This window comes from Podarcis liolepis (genome assembly GCF_965112155.1).
Source record: "Podarcis liolepis genome assembly, chromosome: 2".
In the NCBI taxonomy this organism is placed as follows: domain Eukaryota; kingdom Metazoa; phylum Chordata; class Lepidosauria; order Squamata; family Lacertidae; genus Podarcis; species Podarcis liolepis.
The window spans coordinates 20,653,337-20,677,709 of NC_139555.1; the positions used below are offsets into that span (position 1 = coordinate 20,653,337).

The 24,373-nt window shown below is 42.1% G+C and overlaps 1 protein-coding gene across 4 annotated transcripts in view; it reads left to right on the forward strand.

The window, feature by feature from the left end:
- The first annotated feature begins 252 nt into the window (after window positions 1-252).
- The window catches only part of RHOT1 (ras homolog family member T1), a 55,570-nt gene continuing 31,449 nt past the window's right edge, over window positions 253-24,373 (forward strand). The window contains exons 1-9 of one of the 4 annotated variants that reach the window (XM_083490022.1): window positions 253-584; window positions 10,075-10,133; window positions 11,657-11,738; window positions 15,826-15,869; window positions 18,053-18,106; window positions 18,983-19,035; window positions 20,030-20,138; window positions 21,473-21,574; window positions 23,456-23,554. In XM_083490022.1, the coding sequence (XP_083346148.1) occupies window positions 548-584; window positions 10,075-10,133; window positions 11,657-11,738; window positions 15,826-15,869; window positions 18,053-18,106; window positions 18,983-19,035; window positions 20,030-20,138; window positions 21,473-21,574; window positions 23,456-23,554 (639 nt within the window). In that variant the 5' untranslated portion in view covers window positions 253-547. The remainder of the gene's footprint in view (window positions 585-10,074; window positions 10,134-11,656; window positions 11,739-15,825; window positions 15,870-18,052; window positions 18,107-18,982; window positions 19,036-20,029; window positions 20,139-21,472; window positions 21,575-23,455; window positions 23,555-24,373) is intronic. The other 3 variants (XM_083490021.1, XM_083490023.1, XM_083490024.1) reach the window with 3 other exon arrangements.

Here is a 24,373-nt window from a genome sequence, read left to right on the forward strand (position 1 = left end):
GTTACCTCGCTCGTTCAATTGACAACCGGAAGCGCCCCTCTAATCCCCTCGCGCCCGTAACCCTTTGGGCGCAGCTTCCCGCGCTGAATTCATTTCCACTCCCGTCGCGAAAACGAAGCGGGGTACTGCCGCTCTAGGCTCATAGACTTGAAGGCGCCCGGCGGACCGGCGGCAACATACTGCACAAGGCCTATCACCATAGAGCTCGGCATTGGCTAGAGCGGCAGCGCTCCTTCGGCGGAGGCAATGCGGCGGCCTCCAATGGCAGCCACCGGAAGCTCGGCCCCCTTTTCCTCCCCTCCGCCCTGTCACTCTAGCCCGGCCGCCGGCACCCCTCCCCATCTCTATGGGCCGCGGAGGGGGGGGAAGGTTGCGAGCGGGGCGGCGGAGTCAACGAGGAGCCGGTTGCTCGCTGATGCGATAGAGGGCGGGAGGTTTCAGCAGGCCGCGGGGCTCTCCGCCTTTCCCTTTCCCTCCCTTCGCCCTCATGTGAGCGGGGCCCCCGGCTTGCGAGGGCCCGGCGGGAGAGAGAGAGAGCAGCGGGGCGATGAAGAAGGACGTGAGGATCCTGCTGGTGGGAGAACGTGAGTTGAGGGGAGAGGGAAGGTCAAGGTTGTGAGGGGAGGGGACGCGAGGGGGGAGGGGCGCAGGTCAACGGCCGCTCCCCCCATGGCCAGATAAACGGGGAGGGGGATGCAGAGGGGGAGGGGGCGAAGGAGGGGGGAGTTTGGGGCGCACGTGGCTTTTTTAGTTTTCCAAAAATTGTTTTTATGGAAGATTTTCTGTCTGTCTGGGCAAGGGAAAGGTTTACCTGGGCTCACTTAAAAGGGAGTCCAGGAAAACAGGCGCCTGGGACAAACAGGGATATGTGTGTGTGTGTTTGGGGTGTGTGGGAATACCTAAAAGAGGACGGGATGTGGATTGGAAAGAGAACGAGGGGGGGGGGAGGCTGAAGATCCAGAAAAAGAAAGTTTTGCAGGACTCGGGCAGGGACAGGATGAGGAGAGGCTGGTCAAATGGGCAGTGGGGGGTGGGAATGATGGCTGAGGAACAGGGCAAAAAGTGGGTGGCACATAAGGAACATGGGCATAGCTGGGGCCCCGCTAAATCAAGTAAATAAGTGAATAAAATACTTATCCAAAAGTAGGAACCGTAGAAAGATGTTGGCGGGTTTTTCTGAATGCTTGGTGTCGGAAGAAATTTTAAAACAACTGCTGTTGAGACATTTCATTCCGAATGCGCTAGACAGAACCAGACAGAGGAGGATGACAGGTGGGTGTCCTGCCCCCCTAACATAAATCCTGGAAGGAGAGGTAAATAAAACAGTTGCTTTTCAGAGCAGGAAGTTAGGGAATGATTTTCTAACTTTTTTGGGGGTGGTTCACTCTTTTTGGAATTTCCAGGGCCTTAGCACAACTGCTTTGCACACAGAAGATTGCAGGTTCAACTCCCAGTGTCTTCTGGTACTGCTGGGAGAGGCCCCTGCATGATGTAGACCAGGTGTTGAGAGCCTTTAGCCCTCCAGATATTGCTGAACTACAACTCCCATCATCCCTTGCCATTTGCCATTGTTGCTAGGGCTGATGAGAGTTGTAGTTCAGCAACATCCCCTCACCCACCTTCCTGCTCCTGACCTAGGTGGACAATGGCTTGAATCTGTACAGGACAGCTTCCTATGTTCCTAAGTGGTTGGGGAGTGAAGTAACCCTTTTACAATCTGTGCTACCCGCTGGGGCAGGGGGAGACTAGTGTTTCAATTTTTACTTTGGTGTGGTGGGGCATTGTATTTATTTGTGTATTCCAGCGCTTCTTCTGTCTTCAAATTCTTGCTGTCAGACCAAACATCTTCAGTCAGTAGTGTCTCCTTGTGAGGAAGTCTGACAGCAGTAATTCTTCACAATATTCCTCAAGTTTCCTCTCCAATAGGTCAGCTGTCTCACACTGGGAAATATTGCTATAGATAGTCTTTCATTCGTTATTTAAACTTAGCCTTAGCTCAGTCTGTGATTTCTACCTGACACATTACTGACTCATGCTGAATCAAAATGCAGATGGTTATAAAGTTTGTTTGAAAGTGACAATCTGTTATGAGTATCCCTTCTGCTTAACAGCTGTCTTGAAAATTTGTGATTGATTTACTTTTAAAGCAGTTCCACAAACGTATGCAAATAAAGTCGTGTTTCCCTGTGGTAAAAAATAAGTTATCTGCAAAGAATGTATTCTTGTGAAGCTGTATAAGATAAACGGGCTGCCTACCCAGTCCGTAGGTTAAACAGCTACTTCCTAATGCAACTTTCCCTTAATGCAAGGATTTCCTGACTATTGTGCTATTTTAATTTGTTGCTTTTTGTGCTAATTTGTGAAGGATATTGGGAAAGTAAAAAATGGCACAACTATATAGGACTTTGTCTACAATCCTCTGCATGTTTTCCAGGAAATAAACATGTCTGGCACTGTTCTGTATATTAATGAGACCAGGGTGTGGGTGGATGTATTTCCTTTGATTGTGAATTCATTCCTGAAATTTGATTTGAGGGACTAATATCAGGCAGTATTGCCTTCAAATCGCATTGTTATTTGTAGAATTATTCTTGAATTGTAAAGTTTGGAGTGCTCCTTAGAGCTCTCCTACTGTGATCATGCGTGGGATTTGTAGATATGTAATGGCCTGCAGTATACATGCTCACTTTGATATTCTGCTGTGGATTCCAGTTATGCTGGATTTCCATAACACATTAAGTTGTACCATGGAAAAGTCAAAACTTGCACTTCTGCAATAAGCAGGTATATCTTTTGATATGATTTCCCCCTTTTGAATAATATGTAGGACATGCAGTACATTCTACCTCTTTCCTCCAGCTCTCCATATGCCCACACCGCATTTAAATATAACTTGTTTTTATCATTTTTAATGGAAACAACCTGTACTCCTACTGAAGATAACTTAGATTCTGAGTTGACTTTACTGGATATTTATTTATTTGAATGCATATTGCACCCTATTCTGCAGACTCAAGATAAAAATGTAAATATAGCTCAAAATAATCTTGCACTGCTTCTTGACCAGTAGAAGCAGAGATGCAGAGTTCAGTAAGCTGAAGATAGTTGGCATTTTAAGATTGTGAAAGGGCTGTGGGTGTGTTCCAATTATTATTATTATTATTAAACCATATGCTGCTTTATGTAGAACATGACATTTACTTAAAATGAGTTCTGGCATCATTGTACAGATATAATGAGTCTATGTTCTCACTTTTGGATTCAGTCAAACTAGGCATCATATTATTTTCTTACAGCTGCTCTTTGGGTTAAAGTCTGCCTTGCCAAAAAGTGTGTGTATTGCATACCTTGAGAAGGGCATTATAATACCCTTCCGTCTAGAAAACAGATTTTTTTTTCCAATTTCAGTGCAGTTGTAGCTAGTTAAAAGTTTTGAACAAATAAACTTCCCGTCATATAAATGTACAAGCAACCTTTCTCTAAGTGAGACTTTAATGTACGGTTTCATTTCAAAGAATCTGCAGTGGGTTGGAAGCAGTGGCTCACAACCCTCCAGAAAAGATTTTAAGATTGCAGTGTGGAAGGGAGCCAGAGTCTGTTCCACCCCCCCCCCAAAGGCACCATTGGATTCAATCCCTGGTGTTTATGGCAGACAGTTATGGGATAACTTTACTTAGTTTAAAGGCAATGGGATTTTGAAATGGAAAAGGAACTGAGATTTACTGGTTGTGTATGGTATTAAGCCGACTAATTCTTTATTTCACTATTACTGTTTCCTGGATAGAGAAGTTTTTTTTATGTCTGTTGTTTTATTATGCTTTTAGATTTGTTGGAAGCTTTTGTTTGTTTGTTGCAAGAGTGGCTGGGGCAGTCCAGTCAAATGGGAGATGCACAAGTAATAAAATTAAGATTATTACTGAAATTGAGGTATTTAGCTATATTACTAATCCAGATTTGCAGGGACACCGTTTTTTTGCATTGTGATTGAAATAAGTAGAAGTATGTTTGCACTGTTAAAGATGGGTAGTTTTTAATGTTTGATGTTTTATCGTGTTTTTAATGTTCCTGTTGGAAGCCGCCCAGAGTGGCTGGGGAAACCCAGCCAGATGGGTGGGGTATAAGTTGTTGTTATTATTATTATTAATACAAAACTGACATCAAGAGGAACTTGCCCATCTCTTAGCTACTGTTTTCCCATTGTAAGGAGTTTTAACATCCTACAGTAACAGTTTTGGCTATCAAATACAAAATGAATAATGTGATTATTTCTAGCAGCAGGGTGACCCTTTTTAGAGGTCCAAGCAAAGGTGCCATATATTAAAAATCATTTTGAATCTCCTGTTAAGATAGTAGCAGTTTTCCATCACATTCATCCTGTAAGGTCACAAGTAAGAATTCTGCAGATAGCACTCTGGACGGATCACATGCACTTTCAGCACATTGGACCCTTGCATAGCATATAACTTCTATGGTGTTCAGCCAGTATTGGCCCTGTATTCACCTGCAGTGCATTACAGATAGGAGCAGTTATGGGGTTGCCGTGGGTGGTGCTGTCTGTCTACAACACGTATGGTTTTTCAGGAACTTATTCCTGTTTTCATACTGCACCTTTAAAAAACAAACAAACCTTGCCTCCCATCTCTGTAACCTGTGCTAAGGAGAGAAACCTCTGAATGAGTTCAGGCCCCCTGACTTGCACCATGTTTTCATTTCAGGGACCTTCTCTTACTTCTTTTTTGGCAATAAAGTCTTTGTTTTGGTGGGGGGAAGGGAGAACAAGATGGCCATTAAACTTCAGTAATTTGCAGGAAAACTCCAGAATGCTATTTTAAGTGGTGTGATGAAGCAGGCTTCTCTGCCGTACATGAAAACACAGAAAGTAGGTTAAATACCACACCGCCATAAAGTTCTGAGGTGTAACACTAATTGGTATATATAAAGCTGTTGCCCCAGAGTTAAAATAGATTCAAACAAGCAAATTCTCAGTCCAGGTTTAAGAAGTAGTACTGGAGCTCTTCGTGCGTAGACAAAAGTGTCTCAAAGTAACAGCCATAAAAGATCACCGGAATTAAAACTGGTGGCATATATCCGCACAGGAGGATTGCCTCAATTATCCCTTGCTTTGCTTTCATCCTCTCCCTCATTTCCCCAAAACCACAGGGAAGCATTCTGAACCAAATAAAAAATGATGCATTATGCAACATAGACAAACTGCGTTTGCCTAATGTTGCAAGCGCTTAAACCCTCTCCAGATCCGGCATAAAGGCTAAAGAAGCACTTTCTACACAGGGGATAATGTCCTATGTGAGTCTGCTTTTGAGAAAACAAACAGCAAGAGACACCCCCCCCCCAGCAGCAACAGGTTTTGTATAAAAAATCATTGGGGGGGGGACAACAGTTAGAATTGCAGAAGTCTTGTTAAGTACTGCTTGTAATTCATCTTGAACACCCGAACACCTTTTGGGCAGAACAGCTAAAACATTTTTTTTTTATTTTTTATTTTGGAGGGGAGAGCCATTCAGTTGCCTTCTTTCCCCTACTGAAGCACATCTCACTCTGTACCCTTCTGCCCTTCACGTTTGCCAGATCATGACTGGAGGAGGTTAAATTTGGTCTTTTGGGGTCTGTGTGTGAGAGCCTAAAGGCTATCTACATAAAACAGAAGCTTCTGTGGCCAACTCCCATCTGGTAGACTCTTGTGCACTTGGCCTAAGTGTACATATTATTTTGTATCCTGGTGGTTCTCCTACTTTTCCAGTATTCTCTAATAGCCATAGTTGAGGCTGAGTTTATTTTTGCAGCTGTGACTCATAGCATTGTTGGTGAACTCCATAAAATTCGCACCAAGGCTTCATGACTATATGCTGCATTTGCTTAACTTTTGCACGTTGGTGGATTTTGTTGAAATAGCATTTATAGAAACAGTAAATTCTACCAATATAAAGGGAGTTGGGCCCAAAAAGGGAGTAGTAAAAGTTTAGCTGAAGACCTCATCTTGCAAGTATTGTTAAAAGATAAAGGGACCCCTGACGGTTAGGTCCAGTCGTGGCCGACTCTGGGGTTGCGGCGCTCATCTCGCTTTACTGGCCGAGGGAGCAGGCGTACAGCTTCCGGGTCATGTGGCCAGCATGACTAAGCCGCTTCTGGCAAACCAGAGCAGCATACGGAAACGCCGTTTACCTTTTCGCCGGAGCGGTACCTATTTATCTACTAGCACTTTGATGTGGTTTCGAACTGCTAGGTTGGCAGGAGCAGGGACCGAGCAACGGGAGCTCACCCCATCGCGGGGATTCGAATCGCCTTCTGATTGGCAAGTCCTAGGCTCAGTGGTTTAACCCACAGCTCCACCCACGTCTCTGCAAGTCTTTTTACCAGCGTTCAAAATAGGCCAGGCATATTTTACACCTGACTATCTGCCACTTTGCAACCAAGTAAAGATGCATGCCTGGGGAACCTTGGATCTGGACTGTTTTCACACACTAGCAACACATCCTGTACGTTATATTTTATCTGCACAATCAGAATTAATTTCAGGAACCAAAAAGCCATATTGAAAAATGCAACTTTCGAGGCATCTAGCCCCTAAATGGCAACTAGGTGTTCTGTTTTGGCAACTGTAACCCTGGCTTAAGGAACCATTTGGCCCTTAGCTCATATATCTGGGTTGCTGACACTGCTTGTTATGTACAGTCTCTGTTGCTCCTTGTTCAAAATAAGGAACTACGGATTTGTGAAGAAAGCTCTCTATTCCCGACTTATTATAGTTCACGTTTGCAAATTTAAAGCTGACCTTTCTTTTTTTCCGATAGGCTACCATTTTTCTGTTCTACTTCACCTTTTTTTTTAAATTAATGCAGCCTTTTTATTATAGCATCCTTATTAAAACATGGATCAAATCAAATGTGTTCCAGAAACATGGCACATTTCCTAGGCCAGGCACAAAATCTACTTGTCCTCATAGTGTTTCTGATAAGAATAATGTGCTGACCTGACTGAATAAGTACTTGAGAAGCTAGCTGCCTTACTTGTCTGGGGATCTAACGGCTGGGTCCTAATGGGTGTCTAGGAATATAATTGAAAGAAATTTGAGAAGCTGTAGCTCTGAAGGAGACTGACATTGCTGAAGGAAGGAGAGCGGATTAGGCAGTAGTGTGAGAAGCAGGGGCATTCCCCATGCATGAAGAGAGAGAGGATCAGATTTTAGGAAAGGGGGGTAGAAATGGTTAAGAAGCAGCAGGGCAGATCTTTATTGGTGGTAAAAGCTGTGTGAACAGGGTTGGAGGCAGAGTAATGCCTTTAAAGAAAGGATGTGGAATTTGTAAGCCTCCAAATATTGTTGGACTACAACTCCCATCATCCCTGACTAGTGGGCTTGCTGACTGGGGCTGATGGAGTCCAACACAGGTTTCCCATCCCTGCTGTGAAACAATGGAGGAGAAGATGCCTCAAAGGCATAGCACTTCATTTGCCAGCAGTAAGGACAGCTGGAATGGGAGGTTTCAGGCAAATCTCTGTGTTGTTGGATTTTCATAATTCTATATTGAAAATTTATGAATTACTGTGAGTTGATTTTGTGGTGATTTTTGTAACCTAATACTTGGTTCAATAGTACTTTGGGCCAGGATATAATTAACTACCTAACTATCCCTGATACTGTGATCCTAGCCAATTCCAAAACATAATGTAATTGATGCCAAAATTCATTGTGAAGATTTTGATGAAAGAAGCTTTTATTTAAACTTGAAAGGCAGCATCAGCTGAGAGGCACGTGCTGTAGTCTTCTGGCCAAATATCACACAGAGAGGATAAATGTTGGTAACAGAGAAGAATTGCACAAGATTCTTTAGAGGAGACAGTCCATACTGTACAAAGATATTACTCCCGAAAGTATTAAAGGTAAAGGGACCCCTGACCATTAGGTCCAGTCGTGGACGACTCTGGGGTTGCAGCGCTCATCTCATTTTATTGACCGAGGGAGCCGGCATACAGCTTCCGGGTCATGTGGCCAGCATGACTAAGCCGCTTCTGGCAAACCAGAGCAGCGCACGGAAATGCTGTTTACCTTTCCGCCAGAGTGGTACCTATTTATCTACTTGCACTTTGATGTGCTTTCAAACTTCTAGGTTGGCAGGAGCAGGGACCGAGCAAAGGGAGCTCACCCCGTTGCGGGGATTCGAACTGCCGACCTTCCGATCAGCAAGCCCTAGGCTCTGTGGTTTAACCCACAGTGCCACCCAAAAGTATTATGAAGCTCCAAATATTTGTTGTCTTAAAAATTAAGATTAAGTTAAAAGTATAGAAATCATTGGGACGCGGGTGGCGCTGTGGGTAAAACCTCAGTGCCTAGGACTTGCCAATCGTCAGGTCGGCGGTTCGAATCCCCGCGGCGGGGTGCGCTCCCGTTGCTCAGTCCCAGCGCCTGCCAACCTAGCAGTTCGAAAGCACCCCCGGGTGCAAGTAGATAAATAGGAACCGCTTACTAGCGGGAAGGTAAACGGCGTTTACCAGATGCAGCTTGTCACACTGGCCACGTGACCCGGAAGTGTCTACGGACAGCGCTGGCCCCCGGCCTCTTAAGTGAGATGGGCGCACAACCCTAGAGTCGGACACGACTGGCCTTCGGGCAGGGGTACCTTTATAGAAATCATATAAAGGTCAAATGGGCCATGGAGTTGTCTGTGTCTTCTAACTATCACTGTGTTTCCTACACTTACAACAAAAACTAATAATACAGTGGTACCTCTAGTTGCCAACACGATCCTTTCCAGGGTGCCGTTCACACCCCGAAAAGTCCGCAACTAGAGCGGTGCTTCTGTGCATGTGCGAAGCGCACAGAACGCTTCTGCACATGCGGCGAAACCCGGAAGTATAGACTTCCGGGTTTGCCACGCTCGCAAGCCGAAAAGAAGCAGCATGAACCTAACGCAACATGAGGTATGCCTGTAATACACCAAGAAATCTGAATTCTGTTACTTGTTTGGATTGTGCAAATTATGCAAGCTGCACAATGCCTTGGTTAGCATGATTCTTAATTTTCAATTTTCAATTAATACTTCTGCTTTTAGCTGGAGAAAAAATGAGCTATCCAGGGCATTGAAGCTCCGCCACTGGAAAGCGTATTTTAGAACCCCTTTGCCTTCTGAGACTTTGTCAGGTGGTATCCACATACTTTCAAGCTTATCTTGGAAACTCAAAGACTAAAATACAAGTTGTCTCCCCCCCCCCACACACTCCGCCATTTCATCAAATGAAGATTGAGATGCTGAGAAAGCTGAATTCTGCACCCAAGCCACATTTTGCCCTTTCTCTGCTTGTGCAAGATGCTACAGAACCAGTTATGTTCACAGCCCTGTTAGACATCCAGAAACTGGGACTCATCCTGTCCTGGTTGTGTGGAAGTCTTTGTCTTGAAATGTGCATTGTGACATCTCAAGGGCTTTCCAAGTATCTGCCTTACTGTCAGGTTCTAAAAAGAGGCAAAATTCTGCATGCTTACCCTGGTGTATTTCTCACAGGATTTGTTCAGATTTGGTACTGCTTATTGTTAAAGTTCAACTTTGTACCAAAATATAATAATTTGTCCTTGGTTGAAAAGCCATTTACTCCATTCGCTAGTGTTGAAGCAGGCAAAATTTAACTTCTGCAAACCTGAAGACAGGGCTGGTCACTATCCCTGAAGCCAAGTAGACTTCAAAATAGTCACTCAGTAAGCAAATTCTAATTTGCCAATTGTTAAATTAAACTCAGAACTCAGGGAATGCGAGGGTTTTGTTCTTGACAGAGTAGTGTTTGTTTTATACTCAAGCAGGAATGTTTCTTTCTTTCCCATGTGATTCTCTGTTTATGTGAATTGTGCTACGGCACCTAAAAATCACCCATGCCCCTTGTTCATTTTTTTTTTGTATCTGTCACTTAAAAAGAAGAAGAATCTTTTCTTCAAGCAGGGCTTGTCTACACTACAGATTTGTTGTTGGTCCGTTCAAATAAAACTTCATGTCACTCTGGCCTTCTGCCAAAATAAGATGTGTGGTTATGGAAATCCTCTGCTAATTTGTGTGTGTTCAAATTTCACAGCCAGAGTTGGGAAGACGTCACTTATTATGTCTCTTGTCAGTGAAGAATTTCCCGAAGAGGTAAGATGTGTTTATTTTAGGTATCTCTGTATTTCCCGAGTAACAGCATCCTCCGGGCATTTTGCAGTTTCATAAACAGTTTGCATGATAATTCCATTAGGAAAAGTGTTGTTTTTTTTAAGTCCCATAAAAGAAGTAGAAAAATCATAAAATCAAACAATGCATTATGCAGTTATTGTTTTTATGGAATCTGAAGGATTGAAACTGGAGATCTGTCCACACAACACAGTTGTGGCAGAAGCTGACATTTCCCCCAAGCGGCAAATGAACTTTGTTGATGAGGGGGGAGTTGGCATGGAAGACTGAACAGGTAAGGAGCAGGTGGCAGAAAACGAGGCAGAGACACTTTCAGCTCCACTCACAGATGATGATGTGAACAGCCTCTGCCTCCTTTTTTTGCCATCTCCCCCTGTGCCGCAGCCCTTCCCAGTCACAAGGGGAAGGTTGTTTGAGAAGCGCTGAGGATGGGGCAAAAATGTCAGCTTCCACAAGCTCTGCTAGTCAGTTAGATACCCAGACCCAACCCTGCTTTTCTTCTCTCTCTCCTCTGCAAACACCTAAAACTCTAACATAGGTATTAAAATATGTTTTAATAAAGATCAGTAGCTGTCGGAAGGATGTTTGCAAACACAAAGCGAAATAAAATGCAAAGGACTTTATGCCATTAGGGTGCACTGCTACTGTTTTATGCATTTCAAGTTGATTGTTTGTCTGCTGGCTTTGGCAATCGATTTCATTCACCAGCCTGCACGGTGATACTAGTATAATTCCCATTAGAATAAAATCTGTTAGCATGCTGGGTTGAATGAGTGCCAGTTCACCCAAGCATTTGCTGAACTTTCACTACCCAGCTTTTAGTGATGATTTTTATTGACTGGTTTTTGCTATCATGGATGGGGGTTGCTGATGTGATTTTTTTTTATAAAAAAGTATCATACTTTGTTGTTTTAATGTGTTTTTGTTCTGATATTTTCTTGTACAGCACCCTGAGATTTCTTCAAAAGAAGGGCAGTATATAAATTCTGTAAATAATAAATTACATGGTAATTTCCAGAGATGGTGAAAGACTTGGCAAAGTCACTGACTAGTCTGAGAATAGCATTATTGTGATCCATCCTGTTGCTCATTCCAGACTATTGAGGACATCAGCCAATATGCTAAATATTTAGTGGGATTTCATAGCTCAGTCCTGTTTAATGTGACGTTCATTCATTGATCAGGGAGATACATAGCAAAAATACTTCAAACTGATTCATAGCTGAAGTTTATGTATAGAAACCATGAAATTAATTTAAAATATATTGGACTATTTATTACGAAGTGTTCAATTTCAAAACTTGGCTTTGGCAAAATATGCAAGGGCTTGGAATTTCCTTGATGGAGGCCGTAAAACCATGCAAGTGTTAAGGATCAGAAATATGTTAGCTAAATTTCCGTTTGCTTCAAAGGTTTCTGATTGTATTTATCAAGTTTTCTTTGGCATTTGGGCTAGTTTCAAGAATGCTTCTTTTTCACAAATGCAGGTTCCTCCACGAGCAGAAGAAATCACCATTCCAGCTGATGTTACCCCAGAGAGAGTGCCAACCCATATAGTGGATTATTCAGGTAATGGATCTGATGATTTGACAGATTTATCAAACGAAAAGGTGGTGGGAGAGAGAGAGATCACAATATAATTGACTGACACTATAAAGGAAGATGGTGAAAAGTACATTTACACACACTGGAAGAATGGCAGATGAAGGTCATGGACTACATGGAACTGGCAGAGATGACTGGCAGAATCCGTGACCAGGGAGAAGAGTCGGTGGAGGAAGACTGGAAGAAGTTTAAAGATTACCTGCAGAAGCACTGTAAAATTAAGGAATGTTGAAAGGACGTTTGATTGAAAATAAGAGGTACTGGTAAAGAGATGCTTAAGAAAATGTAAATAGGGATTGATAATTGGAAATGGATATTTATAATAATAGGTTAATATATGGAGTAAGGATAAATGTTAGAGGGTAAGGATTTGCTGAATTTAATATTTGAACTGGAATACAAAATGGGAGGTGTGAGGAGGTCAAGAAACTAGTGAAGAAAATATAAGATTTGAAAATATAAATCTATTTTTAGCTTGATTTCTGGCTTTTCTCTTTGTTCTTATTCTTTATTCTTTCGTTTTTCTTCTTTTATCAACTGTTTTTCTATTGTGTATCTTTTATTTGTCTTGTTTTTGTAGTTTAAATGTTGGAATTTGTTTTTATTGTTTGTGAAACATTAATAAATATCATTTAAAAAAAGATAAAAAGAAAAGTACATTTACAAGACAGAGAACTAAAGAACCAAGAAACTTCCTCTGCCTATCAACACATAGAAGAGGACGCAGGCTCCCTCCCTGCCTCTATAGTTCATGCATCCTTCCACTGATAAACTAATATCCCAAACACTCCCATGATCCCCACAAACATCACTTTTTTCCTTATTAACACCCATATAACCCAACAGATGGAAAATGCTCAATTTTTTAGCCAGGAGCTAAAAGGCCTTTATTCAGATGTATGAAAAGATACCTGACTTAGGTGTACATTTTGTATTGTTATTGTTAGTTGTGTTTTTTTACTGGTTTTAAAACTCTCTTAGCTGTTTTTATAAATCTCTTTGAAATGTGTTTGGAAGACAGTTCAAAAATTATTCTTGTTGTTGTTGTTACATAAATGGAAGTAGCTGCTTAGATACCCTGAAATATGGTTTGTGCTCTTTGGAAGCTGCCTGTAGTCATGCGGTAGTTGAGATGGAAGATCTTGGACAGGAAGATTGCTGAGAAGGCTCCTGGCAACTCTTAGAGTATCTTCCAGGTATAGAGTGCCTGGCTGCTTCTCTGCCTGCCTGCAGCTACCAAGTCACCTGGTATTTAAGATGGATTTAATGTACACCTGGCTAGGTGCAGAACTACATTAGCTTCTGCTAAATACTTGGAGTAAAGCAAGTGTGTGTTTTTAATTGGTTGAATAGCAGTGCTTTCTATTTGTACATGCACTGTAAACCCTTGTGCTTTATTGAGAGAAGTGGGTGGTATCCAACTAACTCGTTGCATCAGCTCAAGGATTTTCACTAGCGCAACAGCCTGGCACACCCTCCTCAGATCTGCTCTTGAGGTTTGGAAGAACCCTGGGAACAGATATAGGTGGATGCAGGAGATAAAAGTTGCATTGCCCAAGAGGAACATGTTCTTTGGATACCGCACAGTGTTTCCATTCTAGCAGTGCTCTGACAACTATATTGTCTCATCACGGGAGTGTTTGAAGTGAGAGAATTTATGGAAAAAATCTGGAGCAGTTCAGCTCTCAGCCATCTTAGCAGGATTTCCACCCTTGCTTTTTGTCTGAGTGAAGCCCTTGCGTTTAGCCTAAGTGTTTTGGCATTCCATTTGTAGGATCATTTGTACTCCGGATAAGAATGAAATTTAGCACGTTCTGAAAAGTGTGGAGGATGATGCAAAATTCAAAGCAGCATCATCCCTCCATGGAAACATCAGAATGAAAGTTGAGGTGCACATACAGAGTACCATCCTGTGAATCAAGGACTAGCTTTACGCTCTCCCTTGTTGTCAAGGAGGGCCAGCTATATATATGTAAATGGAATGGAATAACTTTTTGGTTATAGCTAAAATTCATTATCTGGCTAAATGCGAAAGTGTTCTCAAGCACTGTGGTTAGCTAGTTTTAAAGGTATAGCCCTGCTATAGATAATCACAAGTTTCTGTGTCACCACCCACAGCAGTACTTGGGGCCCCAGTGTGAGGCTTACAGCCTAGCCAGGATTGTGTAGGACTAACTGAGATGCCTTAAAGCTATGGCTTTGCAAATCCCAGTTCCCAAACTTGTTCCAGTTAACCATGCAAACAGAGCTTTTGCCTGACAGTTTTCTTGAACTTGTAAAGTTTTCGGTTGTCTTTCCTATACGGTCATACCTCGTGTTACGAACGCTTCAGGTTATGTGTTTTCGGGCTGCGGACCACGGGAAACCCGGAAGTACCGGAACAGGTTACTTCCGGGTTTCGCCGCATGTGCAGAAGCGCTAAATTGTACTTTGTGCATGCGTAGAAGCCCCAAATCGCACTGGCGCAGACGCGGCGCTTCAGGATGTGAATGCTGCGGGTTGCGGACGTGCCTCTGTCACAGATTATGTCCGCAACCCGAGGTTCCACTGTACACTTCATTTCCAAAACTCAGTGCCTTGTTTTTGTTTTTTTTTAATATTTTATTAAGGGTTTTCTTGTTTTACAGAAGTAAGTGTAATGCCTCGTATTTTTTCCCCCCATGTAACATTTTTACAAATCCGTTTCATTTGTTGAGGCATTAGGGGGAGAAGAAAAGCAAAAAAGAAAAAAGAAAGGGGGGTGGAGAGAGGGAAGATGGATGGGGGTGGGGTCGGGTAGCGGTGTTTCTATTATGCTTAATGTATGTAGAGTTTGGTGTCAGCGTGCTTTTGTTGTTCACTTGTGTTCCTTTGGTGGTGAGAGAGGTTGTGGTTGGCCTAGGGTTTGATTGTTTGTGATTGGCTGTGGTGATCTTTGTTTTCGTGTGTGAGTGAGGTGGGTGGGTGTTTTGGATCAGGTTAGCCATATTGATTTGTATGCTGTTGGTGGATTGTTGTCATTGTCCTGTTGGGCTGTGTATGTGATAAAGGGGAGCCATACCGGGGTGAAGGTGTCTTCTTCTGTTTGTCCCCGTGTCAGTTTCAGTTTATTAGTTAATTTTTCTAGTAGGGCTGTTTCCCATACTATTTGGTACCATTGGTCCATGCTTACTCCTGACAGGTCTCTCCAGTGTCTGGTTATGATGTTTCTGGCTGCTGAAAGTAGGTGGGTTATGAGTTCTTTGTGGTGTAAGTGGGCATTGTTGTCTTGGAAGATGTTTAGTAGGGCCAATTCTGGGGTGAAGTCTAATACTTGCTTAGTTATTTTACATATTTCTTGTATGGAACTCAGTGCCTTGTTCAAGCAAGAAAAACAGGCGATTCTTCCCCATCTGTATCAGCATTCCTCTTAAGATGGTATTCAGGAAAAGACATCTTAGAAACTGCTTTGGAGACTGTGCTGCAAGAATTCTTTTCTCTGTGACATTCTTTCCTAATGACAGTATATACTTTTCATTCTCATCTAAATTATTTTCCACTTCCATGTGATTTCCCTTGGGAGCTGAAGGCTAAAGAGCATGTAGCCAAGGATATTTCCACGTTTTTGGACGAAACCACGCAGGAAGAGTGCACCCAAGTCTTTATTTTACCAGTGCAATGAAGCTGTGAGATAAAACATGCACATTTTAAATAGTAAAACTGTCATAAATTCACATATGTTCATGGCTGTGTTGGAAAACAGTAGTAAAATTGCTGTTGCTTTCTGAAAAAATCCTCTTGCATAATGTAGCCACAAACATTGTGAAAACTACTAAAGAAAAAAAAATGTAAGAAACCTGGTCTTTGATTAAAGAAGGCCTGAGGAGATGATGGCATCTGCTGGAGGCGATGTAAAACTTTTTAAGAAAGGTGAATATGTCAGCTTTAGACAGAATGTATTTTTAGCTGAAAACTTGATTCCGGTTGGCAAATGCTTATCCACTTCATTAGCAGTTTTCATATACTTCATTTATTGAATCATCACCATCACAGAGCAAACGAACAATAACCAAACTTCTCTTGTTTCACACAGAATCCGAACAAAGTGACGAACAGCTCCATAATGAAATATCACAAGTGAGTCAAATGTGCCTTTTGCGCCGAAATGCTTTGTTTTATGCCTTGTAAAACAGTGTCGGGGTGAAATTATATCACCCTAAGAAAGACTAGACTAGCTTTAATTTGTTCTGGAGTCATTCAAGGGCATAGCTCTCTGAGCACAGGTGTGGGGAATTGGTGCAGCCTGTAAAATAACAGGTGACTGATGTTTATTTTGTTTTTTTGTATATGTGTGGTGTAATGTTCATAAGATTGCACAAGTTGATTTCTGTAGAGAATGATCTAGTTACCTTGCAAACCCTCAGACCATGGGTAGGCAAACTAAGGCCCGGGGGCCAGATCTGGCCCAATCACCTTCTAAATCCGGCCCGTGGACTGTCCGGGAATCAGCGTGTTTTTACATGAGTGGAATGTGTCCTTTTATTTAAAATGTATCTCTGGGTTATTTGTGGGGTCTTTCTGGTGTTTTTACATGAGTAGAATGTGTGCTTTTATTTAAAATGCATCTCTGGGTTATTTGTGGGGCATAGGAATTCGTTCTTCTTTTTTCAAAATATAGTCCGGCCCCCCACAAGGTCTGAGGGACAGTGGCCTGGGCCCCCTGCTGAAAAAGTTTGCTGACCCCTGCCTCAGACTGTAAAATGCTCTCCTTCACTATCTCCTGCCATTGGGTTAGATCATTGGTAACCAACCTTCAAGATGGCCAACAACATTGGCCATACAAGCTAGGGCTGGCAGGAGTTATATTCCAGCAATAGCTGGAGAACACCATGTTGGCTGTGTCTAGGCTGAAAACTGAAATGCCATGATTGAGGCCAGCTGTTGGATCAAGTCAAGTCCTCAAAGCTCTATCTTTTATTTTTTAAAAAAAATGCTTTTCCAGCCTACAAGCCAGAACCCTGCAAGAAGTAATCTTTGGCGTTTTCCATTTTTTACCGCGTGAGCATACAGTGGTGCCCCGCAAGACGAATGCCTTGCAAGACGGAAAACTCGCTAGACGAAAGAGTTTTCCGTTTTGGAGGTGCTTCGCAAAACGAATTTCCTATGGGCTTGCTTCGCAAGACGACAATGTCTTGAGAGTTCCTGCTGGGTTTTTTTCCTCCCCCCCTTTTTCTAAGCCGCTAAGCCGCTTATCAGCTGATCCGATCAGCAGATAAGCCGCTAAAAGCCGCTAATAGCGCTAATCCGCTAATCCGTCAATGGGCTTGCTTCGCAAGACGAAAAAACCGCTAGACGAAGAGAATCACAGAACGGATTCTTTTCGTTTTGCTAGGCACCAATGTATTGGCTTGGATCCAATGAGCTGTGAGCAGAAGTTTCTCACTGCCTGCACACACCATTGCTCCCAAGGTTTGGGACACACCCCATGTGGCATAGGATACAATAGTGTGTAATAGAGCTCAGTTGGTAGAGCATGAGACTCTTAATCTCAGGGTTGTGGGTTTGAGCACCACGTTGGGCCAAAGATTTCCTGTATTGCAGGGGGTTGGACTAGATGACCCTCGTGGTCCCTTCCAACTCTGCGATTCCATGACACACCAACTAGGGCTGCCTTCTGCTTGAGCTATTGCTCTGTGGGACCCAAACCAATAGGCATAAGAAGCAAGCCTTTTCTCTTAGTCACAGCTAACCCAGATGCTGCCGCGGAAAACAGACTTTCCTCCTTCTTCATAGAACATCTTTTGGAGAAATCTTTGCAAAACCCGTGGAAGAAAAAGTCCTTCCCACCAGCTTTTTTTGTTCTGACTTAAGGAAGCACATGCTTGAGATCTATAAACAAAAGATAAATGCAATTAATTGTGTTTCTGGCCTACTTTACGCAGAATAATCTTGCTGCAACAGAGTGCAAGATTCCTCCACCTCATCTTGGGTGATTCCCTACCTCTGGCTTTCTCTTAAGACTTTCTGGGGATATAAGGCATTGCAGGGGACTGGACAGGAAAGGAAAGATTGGTTTTGCAAACTGGTCTTCAACTCGCACAACGTTCACTACAGCCCAATATGCAGATAAATGCATATTGTCTATTTGTGTCATCTTGATTTTAGTTGTCGACTGAATCATATTCATAAGTAAACCTCTACTTACAGTTACACAGCTTTTACCATTTCCACCCGTAATGTATGCTAAGATTTGTTCTTCTAGGTGCTTAAACCTCGGAAAACCTTACTGTCCTCATCTGGCTATTTCTTCTCTGTTCCAGGCGAATGTAATCTGCATTGTATATGCAGTTAACAACAAGAATTCAATTGAAAAGGTATGAGGAAAGCATTTTTGTTGCGTTCTAGCTGGTGTTCATGATGTAGCCGACCCCTTGAATGTGCAAGTTTATATTTAAGGTGTCCAGATTCTCATTTGGAAAAGCTTTGAATGTCAAGACGTGGTTTATCTGCATATGCCAAATACGCCCCCCCCCCCAATTCAACATTTTCAATCTTGCAAAGTACATTACAACTGCCTTTGTGCATTGGCCTCTTCCTCCTGTTCTTACATTTAAGGAAGAGTGTGGGGGATAGAAAAAGCTAGCATTTTTGTAACCTGACTGCATGAACATTCTGCATTAGAAGGGAAGGACTCCCAACTTCCAAAACACTGAAATAATGAGAAAATGCACTGAAACACAAGTTTCTCTGGGTGGAGAATAACTACGTTTCTGTGCTTCTTTGAGTTTCTGGTTGTTGGGGATGCTGTTTGACTTGTTTTTCCATTCTTCTGGTGTTTCCATAGTATTAATTCTGGAAAACTTTAGTCGTATTTATCATTTCTGTCAAAATTAAATTCCAAAAATCTTGCACCAGCTGGTATTCCCACCATAAATGATAATACATACCAAATTTATTGCAACCCCTCCAGCAACTGGGCAATTTCTGACATTTCTGACATTTGCAGAGCAGTGTGATACCATCTGTATAATATTTTAAAGCATTTTCCACTTAAAAACTCGAAAATGTTTTTTAGGGTCAGGATTCCCAAATTTTATTCCAATTCTTGGGAGGAATTTGTCTGCCAGTCTTTTCAAGGGGTTCCAATACTCATTGAATCCAGAAAGAATGTGATAAAACATTTGTTTCGGGTTGAATGTAAATAACGGCCCAGTCTAATAATATTAATTAACACTAATTTGTTGATTTAGGTAACAAGTCGATGGATTCCTCTCATTAATGAAAGAACAGACAAAGACAGCAGGTACATAAGTTTAAAACAATGTAAATAGATTAAATGTAAATCTGAGACTGGTTTACAAGCTTTGCTGAAGCAAAAAGCGTCAGTATGAAATAAGGCCTGAACACTTACTGCTTAAACACTCATGATCTACTTTATGTGGGGTTTATACTGTATTTGTCTTTTATTATTTGGCCAATTGTTGTTATGAACGTAACATTTATAGTCTTTGGCGAGCTGCAGCGTTCTGACAATTATTTATCTAAGGGCGGTACATGCTTCACAAAACACTATTTCTTTAAACCCAAATAGTTAAACTATTTAAATCCAAATAGTTAAACTAAAGAATAGTGTTGGAAGCTGAAATTGCAATTGTGTTTCAGAAGAAGGTTGATGAGAAATTCAAATTATCTTCTAAACATTTTTTCTTTGCTTGACTTAAATCAGGTCATATCTTAGGCAAACACTTCAGGAAGCTGTTTTTAAGTTTCCTAAATTTTTAAAAATGTCATTTTCCAATTAGCTTGTACATTATATGGGGAGACTTTGTGAATATGCTTAATACACTGGGTACACTTAATACACTTAGTGAATGTATAGTACATGAATTTGTACGGAGGTTACTTGAAATTTCAAGGCTGCCTTGTTTTTAATTATTGTTCACTTTTTCATTTTTTGATACACACACCGAGCTCTTGGCTTTGAGGCCACCTGCTGTAAAGAACTTCAAAGTAAAGTCTTTTATGACTTAGGTTTAGCAGGCATTGTAATTTTCATTGGCTAACTGGTTTGCTAGTCATAAATATTTTTCCAAGAGAAATCAGAATCTTCAATTTTGCAAATGCTTGCTCTGGAAGAAGACCCAGTTTTACTCAGACTTGTTTCATTTTTACTAAATTGAAACACAAACCTGCTTATATAATAGTTCAGTGGACAGTCATAATGATGGTAGTATTATAAGGTGCCAAATAACTGCTATTATATTTGATTGCGAAAACTTTTCTCAACTTACTTTCAGGCTGCCTCTTATACTAGTTGGGAACAAATCAGATCTGGTTGAATACAGTAGTATGGAGACGATCCTTCCCATTATGAACCAATATACAGAGATAGAAACTTGCGTAGAGGTAAACAAGCTTTTTCTTAGCATCACAGTGGCTTAATGGTTACGTTGTTAACTTTAATAAGATTTGCTCACTTTAATACAATTTTATTAAAGTGGTTTCCCGCGCTCCATAGCCAGTTCTCTCATCAAATTCTTATATTTCTGCGATTCATGTTCTTGTTAACTTCTAGTTATGTTCCAGTTGTTATAATAATCACTTAGATAACATCTGCATTCTTTATGATTTCTATTTGTGTTGTTACATTATTTAACTTTTGATAGCATTTCAGGTGAGGCTCTAACTCTTTTCAAACTGTGTGTGTCAGTTTAATATGTCCCACTTCTGTTTCTCTGGGTCTCTTGCCAACGTCCTTGAAATTCTTCTGCTGCTATTGTCCTCCCAGTATAGTTCAGGGCTATACTCACATTTGACAATGCCAAAATGGAGCCTTATCTTCCTCTTTCCCACACCACTCCCCTTTCCCTGGGTGTCCTGTCACTTTTTTCTGTAAGCCGTGATAGAAGGGCCTGTGCATAACAGAACATTTACATGACGTTTAGCACATGCTAGTTTATTTCCATCAATCACTCTGGGAAATTAAGACAGTTGTGTGACTGGAGGCTTCACCAGCACTGGGCTTCGCAGTGCACCCAGGAGGCTTAAAAGCAGAATTAAAGGGTTCTCTAGAATGGTACCTATGCAGGCCTGTACACAACTTCTCTCAGCTGCCCACCTCCAAAATTTGCTCCAGTGGGTTTCACGAGCAGAAATCTGCTTGTGCAACCTTGGATTCCAGCCCCCCCCCCCCAAAAAAATTGTGTTTCCAAACGGGAGAAAAAGGGTCAGGAGATTTTGAGGACCATCTCAAAAGACCAGAGCCATCACCACCTCTGGGCCTTCATCTCAGTTTTTTTTATTGATGTGAGCTGCTTTGGGGATGATATTGGCATTAAAATAATGTTGTGTGGAATTAAAGCTGCCTTGATGCTATGTTTAGTGTCTCTGTATTCTTCCAGAGTCCATTATTTATTTCAAGTATTTATAACCCACTTTTCAATGTAAACTAACATTTTAAGCTGACAGTAAAACCATAACAGCTGGTTAAGGCATCAGTAAATAAAACGGTGTAGATCAGTCAACTAACTTTAACAGCATGAAACAGCATTAGAACACACAAGATAAAACAGCAGTTAAAACCATTCAACGTAAAAAATAATCCCATCAGGACCCGAGTCAATAAAATGTAGAATATTCATTGCTTGGCCAAAGAAAACAGCCTGGTGCATATGGACAAGGATTTCCCCCTGCTTCTCTATTAAGCTGACAAGACTCATAATTTCATTTTCCCCCTCTAGTGCTCAGCCAAGAACTTGAAGAACATATCCGAACTATTTTATTATGCGCAGAAAGCTGTTCTGCATCCTACAGGACCCCTCTATTGTCCAGAGGAAAAAGAGGTATTTCACTGCTTTTGTGTTATAAAATCAGCATTGCGGGTAATATACCCTAAAGTTTGTGCACCAGCACAGTCCTTTGTGTCTCCAAAAAGAGCGCTTTGGTATTTCTCAGTCATGTAAAGCTAAAAGAGGCACCTGTTGGAGTTCCCAAATCTTTGCTATCCTCTGCTTTTGTTTTGAGGCTGATACTCATGTAGTGTGAATTTGATATTGGGGTAGCCTGGGTCGAGGTATTCCAGGAAGAATTGTCAGAGGAGATACAGTAGTGGAAATTGGAGAGGGCATCATAAGAGAAGAAACATTAAATATATTGGGGCTTCTGGTTGTTCTCCCAATCCAAGGGAGATCTAGGTTGCTGTGACAGCTACCCTCCCAGTTTTAGAGATTTTGTTCTACTGCCCATATTTCTGCCCAACACACTCCCCTCTTGAACGCAAGAGTGCCCCAGATTGATAGTTCTGGGAGGTTTCAGCAACCATTTTTAGGCCCGCATTCCACTCTTCCATGTCATGGTAGGTCGTGCTTGCTCGTGTGTGTGTTTTGGGCAGGATGAAGGTGGTCTGAAGGTGGAGGACAGAGCCACGACTTCATAGGGTTTTAGACAGGCACTCAGTCTGTGGTAGATTGGCTAGAACGGCCTGCCCTCAGAGACTGATGGATCCAGATGGTTTCCTGATGGCTCTTGGAGAGTTACATGCTGGGGCAAGTCCCATTTGAAATCATGTTCGATCGCTGAGATGGAGGAAAGCCTGTCTAGGTGACCAACACAACTGTCCTTAAATGCCTTCTCCCCCTTGATAGAGCTTGTCTGGCTTCTTGGTTTTCTGAAGAACTAGGTCTGATGAAATGACAGTAATGGATGGTAATAATACAACAGCAGTAAATACAAATATCCATATGTTCTGGGTGTTATTTTTAGGATATCCGAATCCCTGACTAAGACATTCAACAGCTATCATTCTCAATATTCAGGTGCACCAGTGTTTCACAAATCTAAGGGCAGAATACAAACATAGAAATAAGTTTAAAATTGAAGATTGTAATTCCAAATGTGGCTTAAGTCAATTTTGACCAAAAAAAATTCAATTTTGGCCTGTAGATGTTGCTGTGAGTCCTACCAATATGGGGGGGGGGGACTTGTATAATTTTGGGGCCTAAGTCACTGCGTTAGCAAGCCTTGAAAATTGTGTTTGCATTCAAAAAGGCCCTAGTCAGAAATAAATTTCTTCCAAATGGAATGTTAGTCAAAATTGACTTAAGCCCCTTTTGGAATTAAACTCTTTAACTATAAAGCTTATCTGTTTTAATCCTAACAAGGCTTAACACTGCCACCATGAAAGCTCCTACTGATCTTTGTTCTTGAGTTGATGAAGAACTTGAACGAAAGGGATGGATAATGATCAGTCCTCCAGTTCTTCAGCATGTTTCTCAGTCCAAGCTTGTTACAGGCAAAACGTTCATTTACACACAGAGAGAGAAAATGCTCAAATATTTATATTTATTTGCCCAATCCTGAAGATTAATTAGTAGCTTTCCCCATCCTAAAGATGTGCTGCAAAAGACCCACAGCAAAACAGAATGGCAGTTCCATCACTTTACAAGTCAGCATTAAGAGATCAAAAGTTCAGGTTTACAATAAAGTCTGGGGGGGGGGGGGAATACTGCCTGTCTCTTGCACTGCTCTCTGTCCCAGCTCCCCTCCTTTCCTTTTCCTAGCATACACAAACAGAAAAGAAGCAGGGTGTGCAGAGTTTTGTTAGAATTCTGTCCCATTTTTTAAAAAAAACAGGGTTTAGGGTTTTCCTCTTGAATAAAAAAAAATAGCAGGCTTGCCAGAATAAAAAGAAACCCCACTTCTCGCTTTTTTTTCTTGATCTGTAGATGAAGCCTGCCTGTATAAAAGCACTAACTCGGATCTTCAGGATTTCCGATCAGGATAACGATGGCACCCTTAACGATGCAGAACTCAACTTCTTTCAGGTACCTCTCTTCTCCTCCTGTCGCCTGCTGCGTTTTATCTGTGGCTATTACCTCCGTCCTAAGGAAAGCAAACCAGCCAGATCCAGTGGTGTAATTTTAATGCATTCCTTTCCACCCCAAAGTGGAAAACATTCCCGCTCACAGGAGGCAGAATGCTTCTTGTCTGGATCTAGTCCTTTATGCTTCAGGAGGTGCTGATCCAGAGAGTCCCCCCAGCCTTACAGGAAGGCTTTTGCCAGGAGGCAGAGCAGGTCTGCGGCAGGACAGGAGAGAGGAAAAGCCTGCGGCATTTGGGATCCTGTCCGCTGCTTTCTCTTCTGGCAGAGAGAGAGAGAGATGGGGGGGACGGGACAGCGATACGATAGCGAAGAGAGGTGTCACTCTTCCATTTCCTAAGCCCGCCTGTCCAGCAAAAATTTCAGCCTGTGAGAGGGGATTGTTTAGCAGCAGCCAGATTGGGAGAAAAGCAGTACAGTGGTACTTCTGGTTAAGTACTTAATTCGTTCCGGAGGTCCGTACTTAACCTGAAACTGTTCTTAACCTGAAGCACCACTTTAGCTAATGGGGCCTCCCGCTGCTGCCGCGCAGCCAGAGCACGATTTCTGTTCTCATCCTGAAGCAAAGTTCTTAACCCGAGGTACTATTTCTGGGTTAGCAGAGTCTGTATCCTGAAGCGTATGTAACCTGAGGTACCACTGTAGATGTGGAAAATGTAGAGTCGCACCTCGGGTGTCTGGAATGGGAGCTTTCGGGTTCTTTTGGCGTCATTTTTGTTTCCCCCACTGCCCATATGAAGGAAAGGAGGAAATGCAGAATCTA